At 38.6% G+C, this 22374-nt stretch overlaps 1 protein-coding gene across 3 annotated transcripts in view; it reads right to left on the bottom strand.

Moving 5' to 3' along the window:
- CDH5 (cadherin 5) overlaps window positions 1-22130 on the bottom strand; it is a 30963-nt gene extending 8833 nt beyond the window's left edge. For 2 of the 3 annotated variants that reach the window (XM_026856862.1, XM_026856863.1), the window contains exons 1-6: window positions 22005-22130; window positions 4671-4866; window positions 2058-2346; window positions 1852-1968; window positions 923-1087; window positions 319-506 (exon numbers count right to left, since the gene is read on the bottom strand). In XM_026856862.1, coding sequence (XP_026712663.1) covers window positions 319-506; window positions 923-1087; window positions 1852-1968; window positions 2058-2346; window positions 4671-4853 — 942 coding nt within the window. In that variant the 5' untranslated portion in view covers window positions 4854-4866; window positions 22005-22130. Of the gene's footprint in view, window positions 1-318; window positions 507-922; window positions 1088-1851; window positions 1969-2057; window positions 2347-4670; window positions 4867-10151; window positions 10210-22004 lie in introns of those variants that run through there. The other variant, XM_026856864.1, reaches the window with a different exon arrangement.
- Window positions 22131-22374: the final 244 nt, after the last annotated feature.

The raw sequence follows: 22374 nt of genomic DNA, 5'->3' as shown, positions 1-22374 counted from the left end.
TCACTGACTCTTTGAGGCATCCAGGTATCTGATGTTTGAGAGGAGGCCAAGTGTGTAACCTGAATATCTGACATAGTCCCCACTGCACTCTGCACTAATTCTAGATTTTCTCAGGACTAGCAGTTGAAACGGACTAGAACAATTGCCAGCTCTTCTGTAAACCAGGGATTCCAGAACAGGGTTTTCAGGATGAACGTATTTCATGTTAACTTGCGCGCATTTCTATTTTTTCATGTTGCTAGTCCCAAACCGAATCAAACACTCTTGTTACACATGGAAAAACAAACAAACAAAAATCTTTGTTACTGGGAAAAGTACCTTCTTTGGCCTAATGATTCCTTCATTTGTGAATGGATTTGCTACAATTTCAAAGGTGTCCCTGTAATCTCCTTTGACAAAACTGTATTTCGTATTTCTATGTTGTGGTTCATCAACATCTTCTACTTTGACTCTGCCAACTTCTCCTCCTACTGAAATGTTTTCAGGAACTTTAAAGTGAAATGATGCTGTTAAAGAAAAAAAAACAAAAAAGACATAAAGACCCTATACACGGAATTTAGAACTTAGTTAAAGATTGTTCTTAGTTTATAGATGTACAGAAAAATATGTCATTGAGAATTCAGCATTATATATCTCTACAGATACCGCTTTGACATATTTTTTTATAGAAGTATAATTAATTATCAAAATTGTCAAAATCTTGGACAAAGTGATGAAATTAATACTGATTGTTATTTTTTCCTCTAGGTGTGTGTCACACAGGAAACGTAGCTAGGGCTGAAATACAGAAGCCCTTCTGAATATGTAAGATTCTTTTGTCCACTTTTGAGGAGAATTGAATTGTGATGAACTCTGACATAAATTTGTTATAGTTGTGTCAGCCCTTGGCTTCTAAATGATACAGTGCATGCACTCTACTTACGGTGTTTGAATACTGGGAAGTTGTCATTGATGTCAGTTAAAGTGATAATGACTGTAGCTGTGCTTGAATCCCCAGAAGACCCTGGAGCATCTTTTGCTTTAACAATAATTTCATATGTTGATTGATTCTCTCTGTCTAAATCAGCCCTTGTTGTAGAAATCACACCTTTGAAAAAAAAAAACATTGAATATGATTAGATTTTGCAGCGTGTCCAACATCTCTTCTTTTGACAGCAAATTTTTGTCTTATGCCACACAGTCAGCTTTAGGTAGCATTTTTGCAGTGGTATTTTTCTAAGGTGAGCAATGCTAAAGATTACATGATGGAGTATTTGGGAGATTTTTTTACAATGCATGCCTTTAAACTGATCTTTGCTGCTTAGGAGCAGTCTAATGATGTCTAAACTTGGTCACTCCAGCATCTAGAGAGTATGTCTGAGTACCATTTTATCTGAGTTATTTGGTCCAGAGGACTAGTGTGGTTACAAGAGATATTAACATTGTTTTTAAAACTGGGTGAAATTTAAACAAGAAAGTTTAGGAAAGTGAAGGGTTAAGGTATTGATTATTGAATACTGGTACAATTTTTATATATTCCCTTTTCCTGTTTGGTCAAAGGAATGTATGCTAAACTGAAAACATGAATTTGTATTCGCTCCCAGTCAGGCTGTTCATCAGTGGAAAAAAAACCTGACCTTTTATCTTCTCGTTTAGTTCACAGCACCTGATATCCTGACTTTATTAGTTCATTTACAGATGCAGACAGTGGCATTGTGTAAGTGTGAATGAAAAATATTTCTAAACTATGTTTAAAACTATATTTTTGAATTATTCTCCCCCTTGTCCAGAATGAAAAAAGGCTTAAAACTACATTTTCTTCGAAGTATAAAGTAAGGACAAAGTGTAAGGATGTTTGCGTATCTGACCTACCAGAGTCATCAACTGTGAAGTATTCATCTCCTTTAATGACTTGGTAGGTGACTGTGGCATGACCTGTAACTGTGGGGTCATCAGCATCTACAGCTGTCACTTTGGTGACCGAGGTTCCTGGAAAAGGATTTTCAAACGGCATATTTAGTATAAAATCTGCTTTTTAACCAGAGACAAGAAGAGAAATGAGTGATGGAAGAACATACCTACTGGTGACATTTCTGGGACAGATCCATTGAACACTTTTTCTACAAACACAGGGACATTGTCATTAATATCATAAACCTTGATAATGAATTTAGATGGGGGTTCCAGTGACTGGTTGTTTCTTCTGTCAATAATGAGCGCTGTCAGCTCATACTCTGCTTTCTTTTCTCTGTCTAGTCTCTCAAATGCATATACATCACCGCTGGTTTCTTCCACTTTAAAAATGGTGTTGGCATATTCACCTTCAATAATATACTTAGCGTTGTTGTTCCTTACACTTGATGTGATCTAGAAGGAAAGTATAATAAGTAAACAGATAAAAGTGGGCTTTGGCATCCGGATACAACACGGTTTCTACCACGAGGTACACGCAATCCAGACTTCTTCAGACTCAGTTTGAAAATAGAATAGCCATCAAGTCAGCTGGTGCATTACTGAACAAACACCACCACAACAGCCGTAGCCATGCAGGATTATAGGATGAAACTTGCATCCAGACTGAAGCTTGCTTACTTATATATCAAGAAGCATTTTTTTTTTTTTTTTCAGATCATATCTCATATTTCCTACAGATATAAATTGTTCATGCAGTTAACACATACAAATCCTTAACATCATTATGTCTGAAATAACACGTGCCACCATGTTCAGTTTGAGCTGCTCTTGTTTGCAAGTAACCTTCTGAATTTAGCAGAGATTTTGCTTAGATTTCACAGAATAACAGAATCAAATCTGTATTCGCAGCTACTGATATTATTCAGCATTAGTCTCTATTACTTAGCGTTTTGCAGAATTCCTGCCATTGCTTGACAGCTTTCTTGTGTTTAGTCACATGCAATTTTGTTATAGTCAGTCTTTAGGCTCATGCTATGACAGCAGGATTAAATTTCCACCCCATAGATTTTATAATTTAGGATTATGTGCAATGAAAAAGGGATTGGGTAAAAGGAATGAACATTAATCCTTTTCAAAATGTAATTTAATCCAATCCCAAATGGTTTTGCACATTATTTAATCTGCAGATAATCTGATGATTCTTCCCTTTCTATAGCTTCTCCCATCTAAGGACACTGATAGAAGGTTTAAACCACAATTTTCTGTGCATTTTATCAGCATTCTTATTTCAGCAAGCTATTTATAATTGCTGGGTTTGACCAAGAATTTGTAGTCTTTTGTTACTGATGTTATCCCACATTGGGGCTGTTTGGTATTCAGGATTTGATTTATCCTGTAGTTGTCATTTATTGTTGAACATTTTTTCATTCCTGTTTTCTATTTTGAAATGTGTCATTAAAATTTTCTTCCCTCATTCCACATAATCATGCTTCTGGCTGCTGGGGCTGCTGAAGAACGGTTTACAAGTCCAGAGATGTAACGTGAGAAATAACCTCACCCTTGTCTCAAAGATAGTATAGTCTGTGCCTTCTTTTTCAGTTTTTGTTTTCTTTTTCATTGTGAAAGGTATAGACTTCCAAGATTGCCTTTTTAAAACTGAGGATGAACATACAAAGGAAAGCATCCAAGGTCATATAAGATAAAATCAAAATGTATCAGCATATTCCTGCAGCTGTCACTCAGTTCTGCCACGCTGTTGCTGTGGCCTTTTTAAAAGGTTTTATCAAGTGTTCAATCCTGCAAATGCAATGCACTGAACACAGCCATCGCAAAAGTAATCAGAAGCATTCCACTGTTGAAATACCACAGAGCACAGTACAAAGTGAATTACTCTTATTTAGGACAGCTCCAGGAATAGAAGCGTTCTCCTCAATCTGCTACTGAATTGGTCTGAAATGAAACAGAGATACCCTGTGTTAGCAGAGACTACCCGATGGCCTCTTTTCTCTCTCTCTCGTGCTTTCTGCCAGTGAGCAGCACTGATCCAGAAAGGTCTGTTTCACTTTGCCGAGACAGCCTTGACAGATGCTGATTGCTGTACATGGGAGGAAAACGTACAACTGCATTTATCTGAAAAGTGTCAAAGTAGTTCAGTTTGAAAGACTAGATTGGGAGAACTTTCTCTTGGGTGTTGTGCAGTTAATCATAGGATTTTATGAGTGCAGCCCTGAAGAAAATGAGTTTGCAAGCAGGTCAATGCTTATTATTTTTTTCTTTTCTTTTTTTTTTTTTCACTTTGTGCAACAATTTCTTTGATTGTGTAACAGGATTCCTAAACATAGCACTTTTGTATCCAAGCTGAGAGATGTAAACTGTACGGTTTTTAATCCGTATGTTTTTATTAGTTGATCTCTTAGGTTTTTGAAAGAATCTTGAGCTGCCAGAAAAATACTGACATACATCAGCTGCCAGACTTCCTTCCTAACTGTGCACCTGCATGCAATGCAATTGTTTCTGCATGGTGGATGCTCTACACTTGCCACTCTCTAAAATTTATTTGTATTCTTCAAAAGAATTAGAGTCCCTTTGGCAATATTCTTGATTTACTCTGTGTCCACATTCTTAAGATTTTAACATGTTAGTATGTTGGGATTAAGTCCCATTTCTATTTCCCTTTCTTTTCTCTTCTGCCTAGACTGCAAATAAGTAATGCTTCTCAAGATAGTGATTTGCTATCTGCATTTCTAATTATTCATTGCTAACAGACTGCTATTTACCTTGCCAACATGGTGTGGTAATGGTGTATCAATCTCTTCTTTGATATGCATTTGGTTCCATATCCAGTCTCTCTTCAGTCGTTTATGGCTGACATTGTTTGAGGAAAAGTTTTGGTTTGTTTTCTGACTTTCTTTGTCAGCAAATGCTAGAGCCAATGAGAAAAGTAGAATAAGGTGGTTCATCTTCTTCTGTAGCCTAGAAAGTAATATAAAATATGAAAACTGTATAAATAACAGCAGAATCAAATTATTTAGAGAGAGTACACATAGAAGTTTGATTACTTTCTATATCTTTTCATCTGCCTTATCATCAAAATTTCAAATACCAGTCGTCTTCATTCCGTGAAACAGTTTTAACTAGATGACAGCTGTAAAAAACAATAAAAAAATTTTAATGAAATAAAAAATGTACAAGTTTTGAAAGCTAGAATGAAAACCAGCATCCACTTGAGCTACCATAGTTAAGCTGAAGAGAAGGTTCAGTAGTGAAGACCACCCACTGTGCATTATAGAAGCTGTAGTCCAGCTGCAGAGCCTAGCTCATGGGGAGAGTAGCCATGGAAGCAACACCAAGGTGGAGCCAGATCAAAGTTTATGTTAACTCAACTTGAAATGAAATGTTCCAGCTTGACAAAACCAAATGCAGTGTTTTGACTTGCCCTGACACAAAATATGTTGTGGTCAGTATCTTCATATGGAGAATACTGATCTAGAATAAAATCTGGTGGGTTTGGTGGAAAAAATGATTCATGTGAAATTTTAAATCAATTCCAAGTACAATGTAGAAAACGCCTCTTCCTCAGAGAGCTCATTTATTGATTCAGTTCCTTGTATTTTGTAATGTTTGAAGACACATATAAAATTCCTTTATCCCCTATTCTCAGAATATCTACAAAATGATAATTTGTGAAATTATTCTCAGGTGAAACCATACTTTTGCATGATATATTAATATTAGTAAACTTTAGGCCTGACTTTTGTATCAGATTGAGAAGTTATTTTAATGTAGCAAAGCTGATTCTTCCTAAATTTCCCCTTCCCAATATAAAGAACTGTCAGGGAACTTTAATACTCAAAAATCAGACTTTAAATTACACATAAATGACTTTCCATTAGCTTTTAGGAGCTGTCAGCATGCACATCAAAAATAAAACTGTTAATTGTGATAGAGAAGTTGACATCACAGAGGTTTCTAGATGCGAGATTGCATTAATATTTTCGGCAGGAAGGTGCTGAGACGATTCCAAAATTACTCTTTGGTAACTAGGCAATCAATGTTATCCCGTGGTGCTGCATCATTGTCAGTAAAAAAGATTTTATGTACCATGAAATTTTGCTTTCCTGTGCTTTTCTCTCTTCTACATTATTATACATAAGCTGAGGAACATTCCTTCTTTGTGACTGTGTAGGAAATGACCAAAGAAGGTGTCTTTGAAGGTTTTTTTAATAGCTAAGCTGTGTTTTATACAGTTTTATGGATTCGTATTTTTTTTATTTAGCTAGGGATTTTTTGTATTCTGTGAACTCACTTTGGCTCAATATTTTTATAAAAATTATTAAGATTTAGTTGTTTTGCTTTGTTTTATTTGTGTACATGAACATTCTACAACTGGGAGGTGGAAGGCATCGATACGATTCAGTTGTGATCACATGAGTCTGTCTTCTACTCATAAAATTACAAAACATGATAATCAAAGGAAACCAGCTGGTTAATGTGAACTAGTACAGGCTGTAGTTTTGGAAAAAAACAGACTGTGGTGGTTAAAAAGTAGTTTTCTCTTGTTGCTCTGGTACAGTGGAGAGCTCCTATACTGCTGTAGGGCAGAGGTTAGTGGGGAATACAGAGGACAGCCCTGTCCACTTCAGTTGCCATTCATTTCACTGGAAGTGATACGCTTACAAATATCCTTGCAGAAGGCATTTTTAACTTCGTCAAATCTTTACTAAAGCACACTGGTCACAGTATAAATCTCCTTTGTAAAGAGAAATTTTCCGTCTCCCCAGTAATATTTTCCTAGGATTTGCCTCTCTGCTCATTAACGCTCAGTTCCGAGCCTGCCCTGCCCTCTGTCAGCCTCCTCAGGGCGCTTCTCTCACCGCTGCTGAGAGTGATTACGAGTAACAGCAACTCCGGGACCTTTGGTATCCTCATACACGGGCGCAGCTTGTCGGAAATGGAAGGCTCAAATTCCTAATGTACGGTTTTCTGTATAGGAGCTCTGGGACTGTGGTTATATCCTGGTTATTCCTGAGGATCCACGCACCAAACGCAAACTCTCCTCTGAAGTAGGTGGCCCGTGCACGTTTCACAGTTCAGGCCTTGTTTGAGAGCTTTGGCCTTTAATACAGAGAGCACTAGACCGAATGTTTAAAATATGTGCACGTTTCAGCTGAAATGTAAGCTCCCCCCTCCACTCAGCAGATCCATCTTTGTGTTCTTAGATTTTAAGGTGGCTTCACTTCCTTTAACTCCTCATTATTGGATTCCTTGTCCAGCCTCCTTGGTAAGCTAACGGTTCCTTTGTGAGCAATTTGATGATGTGTGGTCTGCCCTCTGATATGCACTGTAGGTCAAACAGACTGAGATAGAAGAGTCTCTTGCAAAAAATGACTTCTGCTTTGTCTTTGGCAGGACTTTTTTTTAAAAGTCTCATTTTGGTAGAAGTAACACCACACACTCAAGAATTTCGCATGCTGTCTTTTCTGGGGATATTTGATGTGCACAGCTCCATAGGGCAGTCTGACTCTGAGAAGAATTCCTCTAGGACACCATGCAAATATTCCATTCCTCAGCTGGGAGTCCACTGCTGTTGAATCCATAGCTGAATTCGTCACGATGTTTAAGAATACCCTTCAGAGCAGGACCCTGCCGAGCAGTAACTGGATAAGGGCACTGTCCTGGTGTGAAGGCCATGTTCCATGGATGTTAGCTCTTGACAAGCTGTACTAAATGCTCTCTCGTTTTCTGGTCATGATAGTTTTGCTTTTCAGCAGATCTCATTTGAAATGCCAGAGGTAGTAACAGAAGAGATATATTCCCTGCCTGAGCAGGGGAATGCATTCCCATGGAGTCAGAAGCAAGAAAGTTTCTGAGGGATGACAGGTAGATGACATGTCAGGAGTGGCTTTTCATTTCTTCTCAAGTCTGCTGTGGCAGCCAGGACTGAGAAAAGGAAATAAGATGCACCCTTTCAAGTAATGACCCCCGTGGCCACACGCTTCCAGAGAAGGGGGACAGCCCAGCATGGGCTGTGACTGACCTGTCCCATGCATGGCGGCTCTCCTTGTCAGGCGGCCATGAGGTCCCATCACTGCTCTACCTTAATGTACAGTCTCCAGTTACTGCTCTTTCTTTAACTGATTAGACCAATAATTCAAACTTTTTTCAATTTAAGCAGGACCATAAATGTTCCTTAAAGTTAGCAGGGGAATGGTTTATTCAAATAGCTAAGTTTCTTGCTTTGCTCTTAAATTTTCTTTCAGTAAATGATGGGTTTTTCCACAACATTATTCATTTTATGTGTTGAATTATTTTAGCAAATAACTCTTGGTCTGCAGGGTACTATAGACAGTTAACTGAGAAATTCTGGTATTCAAACTGATTTATGGGACACATGACTCATACGGTGTACTTTCTTCTTGCAGATGGGGAGTAATTGTTAAAAAAATGTCAGGTGGAGATATAGACAATACCGTACTAATTAAAAATTTGCATTTTGCAGGTTGTTTTGGTAAGTAATTAACTTTAAGGTTGATGAGCAGCTAATATAAATACAGTTTCTATGTAATAAAAACACATCTGATGAAATATGAACATTTGTGTTTTTTTTTCTGATATTTGCCTCTTACCTAGTTTACTTCTCACTCTAAAATGTTTATTAATGCTTATGCAAGGTTAGTTTAGTTAGGAAAGAAATTTGTTGTCTGCTTGCATGTTAAATAGAAGTTAAACCAGGTTTCTTTATGGAGACTTGGGTAATGAGAAGACAGTGGTTGCTGAGATTATGTATTTTTCTGGTTGATCAGACTAAAATCCTCTGATGAGCTTTGAGAACTATTGGTTTTGAACATCTGAAAACCAGAAATGGTGCTAGAAATAGTGATAAGGAACATCCTAAGAGAGAAATTTGCTCAAAGTGTCTATCAAACACCAGAAAAGAAATAAATTTTAAAAGGTTTCTGTCTGTATTGTTCAGATTATTTGCATACCTGATTGCTAGAAAAGATGGGAAATAAATTATTATTGATGATTAAGCTGGAAACAATGATTCATTTTGCTTTCAGTATCTTGGTTGGAATCTGAACAATGTAAATGAAAATGAAAGCAGAAAATATTAGCAAAATTACTAGTAAATCAGTACTATAGGACATAACCCATTCCACAGTACTGGAAATTTTGCTGTTTCTGGTTGTTAATCAAACCTCAGCTGTCGTGCCTCCAGCCATGTAAAGATAGGGAATATTAAATATCTGAAATACAGTATTCAATCAATTGGGAGAAATATGGAGCTTGAAGAAGGATGTTTGCTCAGTTAACCTGCCCTTGCTGTGGGTGTGGGCCCCGGCCCTGTGGCAGGCTGGGATGGGTGCGTGCCCACAGGGATGTGATGGCTGGGCTAAAAGAGAAAGCAAACTAAGGAAATATTCTGCAGAAAAGTTTTTTTCAAAAAGTTGACTTTGGATAGCTTTATTTTGGCTTAATAAGTATTTTCTGTCTGTCTTTCCCAGTCCTGTCTGCTGCACCCTCCCCAGTATTCCTAAGTAGCTCTGTGCAAAAAATTCTGTAGAATTTGCAGTGGATTAAAGCCTACAATACAGAGTAGACAACATCTCAAGATTTTTTTTTTCAGATGCAAAAAATTTAACTTAGATACACCATCTAAACACCTCCAAAATTACTATGCTTAATGAAGCCATGATAGATATAAAGGGAGCAGAATCTGACCCAGTGTCAGGTAACCAAATGACCCTGAACAACCCTGCCATAAAGAAAATTTTTAACATTCATTTCTCATCTGTATGATGTTTAAGACTAAAGGTGAATGTGTGAATGCAATGAGCATTAAGAAATAGAAAGGTAACATACCAAACAGACGAGGAGAATAAATTATCTTTTTCTTTGCAATGCCTCTAGTTTTTGTAAGCAGGCAAAACATTATTAAAAGAGTCCTAGAAATACTTAACACTGCCTCTTGGGGACCTTAAATGGCTATTCAAATATAAATTGATAAAGCCTCATTTCTCTCTGAAAATACTGCAACTAGATAAAAAAAAATATCCCTTTCAAGAGGTACCTTTGAAGCACAGAGGACTTAAATGTGTTTGCCATCTCCTGACAATGGACCAGGGTCAGGAGTAACAACAGTTTCAGATTTTGTTCTCCTATTCTTCATCTCATAATTAGACAACATTGCTCTAACCAGCTTCTAACAAACCCAGAGGAACATGGCAGAAAAGTAATCACAGAGGTATAATTGTTACCTTGACTTGGGTTTCTGCTTGGCATCTGAGTTGCAAAGCTGTGATCCTCCTTTGCTCCCTTGAGCTTACAATGTGCGAAGAGTTGAGGGCACGTAGTGAGTTCTGTGAGAACAGGAACTAGGGTAGGTCTTCAAACTTTAGTAACATCACTTAAAAAAGCTGTTTAAGTAAATTGTGCAGCATTTGACTTGGAGCAAGCATTTTCAGCGATGACTTGTTTCGGATGGTTACTCAGTGTTTCTCTTATTTCTTATTAAAGCTGTCTTGTCTCTCGTCCTCAACAGTGTGTACAATGATTCATTTTAAAATAGGCCTTTCCTGAGAACACTCTGCTGCTTTTTCATTTCCAGATTATTGAGCTGATTTAAATAGGCCTAGGGCCTGACTACCTGGTATTATACTTTTGATTGTCCTTATGTTGATTTTATGCATCTGAGAAGTGGCTTCCACTGATGACTAAACAGTCTGGAGTGCAAATGCCTACCTGAAAACTGATTATAAAATGACTTTTTATATGCATGATAGTGCCTTTGAGTAAATAGCCACCTCGATGACTAAACAATCTGGAGTGCAAACGCCTGCATGAAAACTGAGTATAAAATGACATTTTATATTTCTGATAGTACCTTTGAATGAACAGCCACTTCAGCGATATCTTAACTAAACTTGCCACTTAAAACCCCCCTGCACATCACTCAGTATTGTGAGAGCACCCTTGCGTGCACTTGGTGCTGTTCAGTTCTTAGTGTTGATGCTGCAGCACTGTACGTCAATATAGCTGAGGAGGTAATTCAGCACTTAGGCTTTTGGCTTTTGTTTTGGTTCCTCATATTTTTTCCAGGGAAAAAGAGAATAATTCTAAACTGAAAGTTCTTTGTGATATCTACTCCAAATTTCTGATAGGTCTGGGGAAAGTGTATTAATGATTTTTTCCCCTGTTCATCTCACCAGAAAATTCTCTCCTGGATGATAACAAAATACAACTTCATCTCATGGGTGGATGGAGTCCTCAGTCAGGACAGATGTCTCTTTCAGAAATGAAGAAATTTGGTTATAAAAGATCTGTAAATACTTACTGTGTATACATTAAAGATTCATTGTGTAGTGGAAAACAGGCAGCCAAACTGATCTCCCAGTCTTTCTGTTATCTCAGATACAAAGCTGGCTACAAATGGGAGAGGCAAGCACTGATTTGTCTCTTTTTTTTTTTTTTTAAAAAAAAACAACCTACAAGGCCACTCTCCAAGCTAGTGAGTGAGAGCTTGTGCACAGAAGACAGGTGAGCAACAATAATGAAATGTACCTGAATGTCCTCTCAGAGCTTCCTGACACCCCACTTGCATTTTAGCAAGTGACTCGCTGACTCCTGGATTGAAGTGCTGTAGTAAATACTGAGAAGGGCATGTGAAAAGGCTGAGTGTGAACTGAAAATAAGAAATGTATAGTCTAAGAAGACATTTGCTATGAACAGAGTGATTTTAGAGAAATGAGTGAGGGAGAACATTGTAAGAGATCACAAAGACCTCCTTTGTTCCTTGCCAAGAAGCTTTTATGGAAAAGGGATGTTTAGATTTACAGTTTGTTTACTAGAAGTCACCTCATCACAGCTCCGAAAGAGAAGCAGGATGAGGCAGGTGCAGGATCTGATCTTGCATCAGTAAATTCTCCTGACTTTACTATAATATTTTACATCAGTGATGTGCCTGATAATATTTTAGCTGGGTAGATTAACAAAAATAAAAATGTTGGCACGAGTGGGGAAAGATTAGCCTATAGCAGGCTTTGCTTATTTTAATTTGTGAACAGCACAGTACTACAGATGCAGTCAGTTGTCACAGTAGGCCAGAAATATTGTGCTTTGTGCTCTTGTCCATCTTGGCTCCGAATTGCTCTGAATCTGACCCACTATATACAGGCATGATCGCTGGGACTAAAAGGGAAGTAATTGTGTTGGTGGTGCTCCTTCAGCTCAAACGCTGTTCCTTACTGCACTAACCTTCACAGATACCCTGATAATTGTATCCGTGGATACACAACATTTACTGCCCGTTAGCTGGTGTGCAAGAGACAATCACAATCTCACTTTGGCCCACAAAAATCCTTTGCTGATAAATGCTGATTTAGTTGAGAGAATCCAGAGGCAAGTCTACTGGACAGTCAAACACCAAGGCCCAAAATCTCAAAGGTAGGAGAACGTTTAACTTCTGCTGATTTCTCTCAATTTCTAGTTAACCTTATCTTTTCCAAGAACTTACAAAAACATGTTTGCAGTTTGGAGAGTGCTGTCTATGTCCCTACATGACTCCTATCTGATAGAGAATGGATTAGTTATAAAACTATTGAATGCATTGCTGGTTTAGGTTCAGATTCAATTTCCTGCTCACAAATACACATTTGTTTGGCTTAGATCTTGATTTACCTGCACACAACACCCGTACAGCTTGGAGTCAGCTCTGAATTTTGCTTCTGTTAGAATTCAAGAAAACCTCAAACAACATTTTCTGGGAAAATATGGAAAAGGCAGGCTGATAGATTGTGCCTAGTTGTTCTGTGTTCTTTAGGGACTGGTAGCCTTCTGTGGGTAGTGTTAGTTTAAGGACGTCTGGGGATCTAAAACATTTCTGTCTCTGGAAATGGATCCCATACATGACCTAATAAAACATGTGACTCTGTAGTATGTATAAAAGTATGCACATTCTGCATAGGTTGGAGAGAAGCTAGGGCTTTTTTTATGCAGCATGTCGAAAATCTTACATAGTGAAGTCACCCAACCAAGAGGGACTGCTGCTGTGTTTCATGTGCACAGGCTACGATTCCTATTCTAATCTTTAATTAAATCATTTTCTCTTGATCTGTAGTAACGTGTTTTTTATCAGAGTTTCTTACTCGCAAATCTGATAATTGAGAAGCAAATTAAATACATGGTTTAAGTTACTGGGTTTCTCTCTTTGTGAACTTTAAGGAAACATTATTTTTGAACTAGATAAATTAACAACTCCTGAATCGCTTCGGTTGTTGAAATGCCAGTGCGCTGTTTAAGTGAGGGTTGTTTGCTGTGGTGAGGATGACATATGTGATGAAGGTGAAACAATACTTTGAAATCATTACAATGAGTGGTGAGAGCACTGACTTTCTCCTCTTCTCATCAGATCAATTATACAGTCTGATTGTTGCTTTAATGGATGATTGTTTTCCTTTCATATGAGCATCCTGGTACATCTAGCAAGGAATCCTCCAGTTTTAGTAAAACTGCTGGCCTTCTACCTTGCCCAGGAGAGAAATATGTATGAAAGTCTATCAGAGCCACGCTGAATCATTAGGTGAGTTTTAAGAATCTTCTTCATTTCACACTCTCAGCATGCAGATCATGTATCATGCCAGGTGCAGAATCAATGTCTTTTTACTCATTTTTCATTATAATGTTATTTGTCATCACAGAGACTGTAGAGATACTTGAGAATTGATGATAACCAATTTGAAACTGGACAGATACACTACATGAAGCACTGAAATAGATGTGTTCTGGTGATGCTTAAGAGTTCTTACTCTGGCCATGCTACTATAATCATATAATGATTTACTACAGAAAATTTCCCTGAAGTGATCCCAAAATGGATTAGAGTGCTTTTTAAAGAAGCAAGTGGTATTGTCCAGTCTTGGCATACAAATATAAATGTAACAAGTGATAAAATGTGTTTAAAGCACGGTGCCTGCTATAAACCCAGCCACTAAAATATTTTGAAGTTTATTTGTGATTGAATTGTTAAGCCAATTTGTGACACTGTTTGATAACAAATAAATATAGTATCATAAACAGAAGATTTTGGCTTTGTCTTAGTTGTTGATAGTGTGGACAGCATTGAGTTTAGGATCTTTACAGCTTCTGAGCTTTGGGACCACATATATGAGGGCTGAATGACTCCTAAGGAGCAGGAGAATTCTGGTGCTCAGTGAGTAAGCTCAAACCCACAAGCAGAGTTTGGGTGTTGGTACAGAATATTATCGCCTCATCATCATCATCGTGTCATATAGATTCTGTGCTCTGTTGATTTTTACATTCCATTTTTTAAAATCAGGAAGCTCATAGTACCTATGACTAGTATGATTTATTTGCTTTGCAGATGTTGCAGGGGTGAAGCTAACAGTTAAGTAACAGAAAATTTGTTCTTGGCCACATGTCTTTTGATGACAGTTGCCAAATGCTGTTGAAATCTGAGCTGCTTTGGGGGGTTAACTCTGCATTAAATACAGCCCTTCTGTTCTGAAGTGAGCTACTAAGATGGGTGAGATAAACCCTGGATGCATAGTTCGGAACCACAAACAATTTCCCCACAAATTAGAATTCTTTGTCCAAAATAAAAAGCTAAGAGGAAAACATCTCCCATCCAGATTAATTATTGATAAAGACAGATGCTGAAAATAGTGATGAAGTGACAGTGTTACAGACAGGCAAAGAACTTGTTCTCTTCCCTGTATCCCAAAAGTAGTTTCAGGGATGATCTTCCAATCAGGTGTACTCATTCCTGCGAAGGGTCTCACTGACTTTAAAGAATAACTGAGGCTCTGTCAGTCTCAGTGGCATATTTCTGTGTCTGTAGATTCAGCTTCTTTATCACTTGCTTTGAGCCGATTTCCTTTTGCTTAGCCCAAACTATGGTGGCTCTGGTAGGAGAGACAGAGGTGCACGTGTCTCAGCACTAAGCTTCCCTCATCCCCAGCACCTCCCACACTCATGATATTGTTTGATTTTGGGGAAGCTGGGGTTTGAGTGAGAAGGGGACAAAGCAATCCTCCAAAAATTATTTCTCTCATCCCAGTGCAGCAATTAAATAGTTTGTGTATATTGGAGGTGTTTGTGATTACTAAAAATGTTTTTCAAGCATCTCTAGGCAGAAGCTTTGCTTCCTACAACAAATTTCAGAATTGGTCTGTTTTGATACTGCCTCCTGGTTAGCTGTGCTGTACACAGAGATTAGCTGAAGCTCTTGCTGAATGTTTAAGAGTTTGGCCAAGCTGAAACAAAATAAGGTACACTATGAGAATAATGTATTATAGAGCTTTCTTCACTTCTCCTTTGTTTCCAGATAAAGCCTTAATATCAGAGAGGCTTCGTAACACAGAGCTCCAACTGAGTAGCTTTGATTAAGGAAAAGTCCCCATCTTTTCAGGAACTGCATGCAATAAATGTGTGTTTTTTGTTTTTTTTTTTTCTTTTAAAGTACAATGTAGCTGTGTTTACAGCAGATAAGATTTTTTTTCTGACATTTTCCTGCAACGAAAGCTCAAGAGCAAAAGTATCTGTTTTGAACGCAAGCATCATGCACAGGTCACAGTAATTGATATTTATTGTGCTAACAGTAAGCTGAAACAGAGAAACCGTGTTTAGCTGGCTGTGGGTTCTGATTCCTTTGTCTGAGTTATTCTACTGAGTAACTGAATGCATTAATATTTCCTCTGAAAGTTAATTTTGTGGCAGATAAAGAAAGCATGTGCATGTACATAAATCTCTTGTTTTCTGGCTGGCCAAGAGTATAAAAAACCAGGGTGTGTCTGGACACATTTTGTTTGGTAATTAGTATTCAGTATTTTTCTCCCTTTTAAAAATGTCTAATTCAAATGTCAGTTCATTCTTCTGTGTTTCCTGCCCTTATTCAGCTGGACTTCCAGACCAGACTTAATTAACTTTAAGACCTTTTCTGCCCACCCCTATAGTTACAGTCTTTTCCTGGAACATTTCCATTGTCATAATCTCCATGTGTTGTGAAATGATACAAACGATATTATTACTGCTCTTATGAATTCACAATGAACCTTTCAATATTCTTACTTACAGTTTAGCTCTTGTCAGGAAAATCTCATATTCAAATCAAAATAAAACTCGGGAAGCAGATTTCCAGTTTACGCTGCTGGTAAAGGGAAGCTGGAGGGCCTGAAAGTTCAGGCCTTAGACATAGGGATGAGGAAAGCTGCTCTAAGTTTTGTAGCTTTTTGTAGAGCTAGACTTTTTTCTGTATGGATTTGTTTCCGTGTGGGAGTGATAGTAATTTAGCAGAGTGTTGTGTTGTGTTTTGCTCCATTATCTCTGCACTGGCTTAAGCAGGTCATTAGTCTGATGAATTTTACAACTCCAGTCTAGAGGCAATGAGGGAACCCGCACCCAGGGAGAGCTTGCTTCATGAAACAGATTGCAGCCATGGTCGGTGCTAGTTCCACATGTAAGATGTGACTGCAGGAGTGACCCTGGTTCAAGACAGGCCATGCTTTTGTTTACATGTAGTAAGAAGTTTTTGTGAAAGTGATAAAAGTGAGAGCTGGGGACTTTCAGCTGGCTGACCTGGGGACGTTTCTGCTCACAGGTCCTCTCAAGCCAGCGCCCAGGATCTAGGCTGGTGGCTGCTGCTGCCCTGCTGCTGAGCCCTGGGGAGCAGCCTGCATCCCCGGGGAGCTGATGGCTTTAAAGTAACCCGACTGCTTGGGAAGTTCTTATTCACAGCAGTGCTGCACTTGTACGTTTGCTGCCTGAATCTGAAACACAGCTGGAGATACTTCTTAAGATGAGGTGGGATTTTTTTTTTTTTTTTTTTCTTGGTTAGTGGCTGTGTAAGTGGAACGTTTATTTTTCCCACAGCTCATATTTTAGTCATGGCCACTGAATACTCCTTTCTTGTGCGAATGAAGCCTTTCTCTTCATCTAAAGAAGCCGAAGATCAGTCCATATAAGGCAGGTAATACAGCTCACCATTTCACAGCAGGAAAATGACGCAAAATATTCCAAGGAGAAATGTGCCCCTTTCTTCCTGTTTGAAACTTAAGTCATCTCCAAGTGCAATTATTGGAGGATTCATTATCTATTCTAATCCTCAACTTTTACCAAGGCTGCTGCTGGCAAATCTATTGTACAAAACAAATGTGTTTGTTAAATGGTGCTACAGATGATAGAGCTCTGCAGTAGCTTTGTCACTGTCAAGTTCACAATATTGTCTTTGTAAAGTGAACCCATTACAAAAAGCATTCCTGCTTTTTGTGCTCTCTGCTTTCTGCCTTCACTTCTTCATTTCTGTGCCAGATATGTGTTTTAGGGGGAGTGCATTAGTAGTCTGGATGATACTAAGATATGCATACTGTAGCAATATTTGTTTATGTTTTAATGACAGCCTAAAAACCTAAATTAACAGCTGTGAGCAAATAGACCATATATACAATTTCATTGTAGGTTTGGATTCATAGATTAGGTGTTGAAAAGTCTGATACTTATTAGCACTATTGATTGGTTGGCCTAACCCTGACATGAGTAAACTGATTCTCCTGCAGACAGATAATATAGATCTGAAGGATAATGACAATAAAAAACAGTAAGATAATGCAAATGTCCTCTGAATTCAGGTCTAAGACAAGAGGTGGTGGGGGTGGAGTATCCCACAAAAAGAATGGAGAAGCTAACCTAAAATTCTGTGCCAGTGGAGATTCTGCCAATGAAGCTGAACATATGCAGGAACAATTCCCGTCAATGGCAGGATTTCCTATCATTTGCATGAAAGCAGCATTAGGCCCTTAGTCCCCTCAAGTGGTATGTTGCAAGGTAGACTTTGCACTCCTAGAGGATTTCCAGAGCACAGATTCATAGCAGATAGCATCATAAAAGGAAGGGGAAAAGGAAGACTGATCCTACCAAAGCATTGCTTAGAAATGTGGGCAAAGGCAGGAGAAGGAATTCAACTGTATCCTCCAGACATAGTGTGGAAGTGGAATTTCCCTTTACTCTGTCATACACAATAAGGACAAGGGCCTGTGTGTGCTGCTGATAACCCACCTTGCACCCCGTGAGCTTTGCCAGGTGTCAGGAGGACCATTCCAGATGTTGCTGGTGGGCTTGGGGAGAGAGGAGGATGCAGACAAATGGATGACTTCAGTGGGTGCAAAGCCAGATGGGCTACTGCTCATTTGTGGAGACTGATAGTAGGCTTTTTAAAAGAATGTGCAATAGAAACAGGGGGCTCTTTCTCCTAAAGTTTTGACAGAAGATGTTGGTGAAATCCCACAGGAACAGGAGGGTTTGTGATGACAACTAGATTGGAACAATAAAACTGACCTCTTTGGGTTTTGAAAAATGAAGAATATAAAACATTTCTGGTTTTGGTCTGCTTCTAGGTATGGTGGTGCTCTGTAACTCCTTGCATTTCAGATAGCAATGTTGGGGCAGAACACTCTTTTCTCTCCACTGGTCTTTTGTAAAGGTCCCCATATGATTTCTGCAGTGTGTCCCAGGTAACCATGCTTGCCTTTTCTCTGAAATATCAGTCATTTTTCACTATAAGTTCTGGACTCTTTAATGGCTAAAACTTGGTAACACTTTCACATGCAGCTGCTAATCTTTTGCAAGACACTTTTGCTATCTCACACAAAAATACTTGTCTGGAGAAAAATCTGCCGGAGTGTCCATCCACCTGCTTGATTCTTTCTGGTTTTCTGATTGTAAATGTTTACTTGGATGTACTCAGAATACCAAAACCGAAGTACAGGCAGTGTGAACACCTGCAATAGGTGGATACGTTTCCCCACTGCCCTTCCCCATCTTTGCCCAGCCCTGGAAAACACAGCTCTTTGCTGTTCCAGTTCCGATGAGCGTCTGTGGGAGGGCTGGGCCACAAATCTTCTCACTGGCTGCCCAACAGATGTGCATAGACTCATGGCACAGATAACATCCATCTCAGAAGTGTGTTACAGAGAGAACTTGAAATACTCAGCAAAATCTTACATTCAAAATATAGCTAGTTCACGCTTATTGACAAATCTGAAATTCAGATCAAGATGAGTGAAGTTCAGGTTCTCATTGAATGAAAGAGCTAATCTGTATTCTCGCTCTGAAGAACTGTAAACAAGTTTTTTTTTTTCCTTTGGTATTTTGAGATCAGACTAATTTGCAGATTTTAGGAGGTAGGTGGCACATGCATTGGTGAGTGATGTGCATTCATTTTGCACATCATTATTCCCAGCATCAGCCCTGTTGGTGGGATTCCTGGGTTTGCAGTGGGCTTGGTACTTGGGCCGAGGACAGGCCCTGGAGCAGGATGCCGGCAAAAATGGTGGCTCCTGATCATGCCTGTGGCACCAGAGCTTTGCCTGCTTTCTGTGTTTGCAGTGGCAGTACACCTGTGTAGGCCTTTTGAATGGAGTAGGGTGCTGAACTGAAGTCCACAGGTGGATTAAGCAAACTCTCATCATGGATCAACTAGTACCCAGCTCTGCATTTGCTAAGGTCTGTTCTCCTTGTTTAAATTCTGATCAGCTCTTCAAAGGCATGTGTGGGGAATTGTTTTACCTTGGTGATTGTGAGCTGGGCATCTCTTCGCCCTAGCAAATCTCCAGTTTACAGAAATAATCACTGTCTGCTGTGTTCGAGGGTAGAAGGGAAACTAGATGTATCAGGGCTAAACTTTGAGGGGTTTTAAATTTGTAAACCCACAAGGATAACAAAGGGAAAGACATTTGTATTTTAAAAAATACACCAAGGTATTTTGCTGACCAACAATTTCTCACAGAGAACCTCTTATTTTCTTCTTGGCACTAACATTTGAAGCTCTGAATTAAACTTCTAGAACCTGAGCAAAACCCAGAATTATGAGCGCAGAATGACCATGAAGATTCCTTACAGAAAGCTCAGCTGCTGGAAATAATTGGTTACCTCTATTCTGTGAATCTTTGCATCTTTAGAAAATATAAAGTATTAGCTGGCCTGATTTAAGCCTGTAGTTCTATAGACGAGTACCTTGACAAGAAGAAAGAATTTTTAGAAAGTTTTTCTGTTTTTCATTTGAAATATTAATTGAAGTAATTGATTTATGAATGCACAATGAAGTCCTTTGTTCCCTAAGTGCTATAAATCAGAGGAGCTTCCAAACCATCCCCAGTGATTTTTACCTGTATCCTGTTTTCAGTTCTGTTTCACTCAACAGAGGCAGGATGTGAAACAAACCTGGCAACAAACCTGTTAACTGTTTGGGTGCAACTTTCTCTGCCTGAGCTGCATCTTTAGCCCTGGGCCCTGAATCTAGAGCTCTGCAAGCTGCAGATTGCTGAGTGATGCGTAGCTATTTCATGGCATAATTTCAGTGTTAGCATTTGTTTTAAAATGTTTAAGAAACAGTTTTATGATCTTATGTTAAAGAGCAAAGCTTTGGGAAATACTCCTTTTTGGAATGCAGTGCAGCTGTAGCACTTGGAAAAATAAAGCCCAGGTTTGGGGACAAAGCAGGAATGATTTGTTAATTAGGTTTATCTTTTTCTTTCAAATTAATTTGTTTTATGGTTTGTAGCTTCACATTCTTCTCTATAGTATACTGTACTATTCTAAGGCTTTCATATGCTAAATTAATCCTGTGTCCTTTTCTCCTGTTGGTCACCCTTTATTTAAGAATTAAAAGTAACTCCCGGAGATGCTGCAGATAAATAGCTAGTCAGCATTTCTGTGATTTGTTTCTGGTGTATTGGTTGTTGTTACAGTGCACGAATTAACCTAAGATGAGAAGCTTTTGTAAATCATTGGACTATCCTTGCTTTTGTCTAATATTTTTTCCTACATGAACATCTATAATACTGTATGCTTTTACAAATGCTGATACAGTGATTTATAATCAGCAAAGGCAGAGACACATTGATTAACTATATCTTTGTTAACTGCAGTAGTAACCAACTTTTAATATTTTCGGTAGCTAAGAACAGAACGGATTTTCTCACAGAAATCCATCTTCTTCCATATCTTTTTCCCTTGAATTTCTTTCGTTCCTTTATCTTTATTACAGCATGACAACCAGCACAGTAAGGTGCTGTGCACACTGACAGTCCCACTACAGCAGAATAGAGTTCTTACAAAAAAAGCAGTATCAGTTCATCTCTTATGCATAAACACTTTGTCTCTGCAAGCTGTACAGCAAACTTGTTAGCACAGGAACTTGCTACACTATCTTCAGGATAAGATAAAAGCCTTTTCAGCCAACTTTTTTGTATCAAGCCACTGCTCATAAAATACCTCGTCAGAAAAAATGGTTTGGTTTGGACCACTGAGATCAAGAAAATTCTAAAATAAGTTGCTGGTCTTTTAGAACAGGGGCTGTAAAACCTGGTAGTCCAGAGTTAGGGTGCTAGAGTACCTGGACCACTTTAAACTTGAGATTTAGGAAACCAAGTCACAGACATATTTATGTAAACTCCCCTCTAAGCCTTAAATAAATCTCTTAGCAGGAGAGATATGCCAAAGCTGACTAGTATACATGGTGGCTTTCACCTCCTCTTGGCATTGGTCACAATAAAGCCATATCACCTTAAAGACAGATACCAAGTCAACCCTCATTTTGCTAAAATATATTCCATCAAATCATAACACAGCATACACCTGCTCACTCAAAAGAGTCCTAAGCCTGTAACTGTCCACACTGCGAGTGAAATCCTTTCCTCAAGGGTTTATGGGTGCAATTTACAGTATCATTTCTGTCCCCTTTCCATTGTGAATGAGCATCAGCAGCATAATCTGAATATTATAAAACAGAACTACAAAACCCCATAAAGTGTCTGTTTTTTTAAGCAATCTGGGAATATTGTGGTATAGCCCAAGAAAGCCAGAGATTTTCCTCTTCCAGTATCAACTGTAAACAGCTCTGCTGTTGTCTGCACTTAATTTGGTTTAAGTGCCATCAGTGTTAGGCCCAAAGGATTCTGTTGATATGTATAAAATTCACAGCCTGGCTGCTGGTATTTCTTAAATTACTTAAGACATTAGAAGAGATTTTTGGTGGACTTAAAAAAACCTTTGACATGAACTTCATAGCTGAAGGACAGCAAATAGCATTTATCTCTTACCTGAGTCAGCCCTGGTGGAGTTTCGGTTTGTTCCCAAATCAGGCAAACTAAAATCAACAGTATCCCAAAATGTTAAGCAGTATACAGAAAACGAAGATCAAATAGAATAATCCACTTCTCTTTTTGTTAAGCAATACTGGGAGTGTTCAGCTCTCCAGTCTCCAAGGTTTTCCAGCTGGGAGTCAGCCTTTTCCCATCCTGCATCCCGGCATCCTGTTATTGTTCCAAGTCTTAGTAATACAGTGAGAAAGGGAGTGGAGGAAACAAGATAAACTTAGCCTTATTATTGCTATAGGTACTTATTTGTTGCTGACACTAATGAAGGAGCTGAATAAAAGGAAATTGGCTTGGAGAGAAGCACAAACGTTGA

The sequence above is a fragment of the Athene cunicularia genome, assembly GCF_003259725.1.
Source record: "Athene cunicularia isolate RWA chromosome 11 unlocalized genomic scaffold, athCun1 chr11_part1, whole genome shotgun sequence".
NCBI lineage: Eukaryota > Metazoa > Chordata > Aves > Strigiformes > Strigidae > Athene > Athene cunicularia.
The sequence above is the reverse complement of the archived record's forward strand: the minus strand, read 5'-3'. Positions and strand labels throughout refer to the sequence as shown.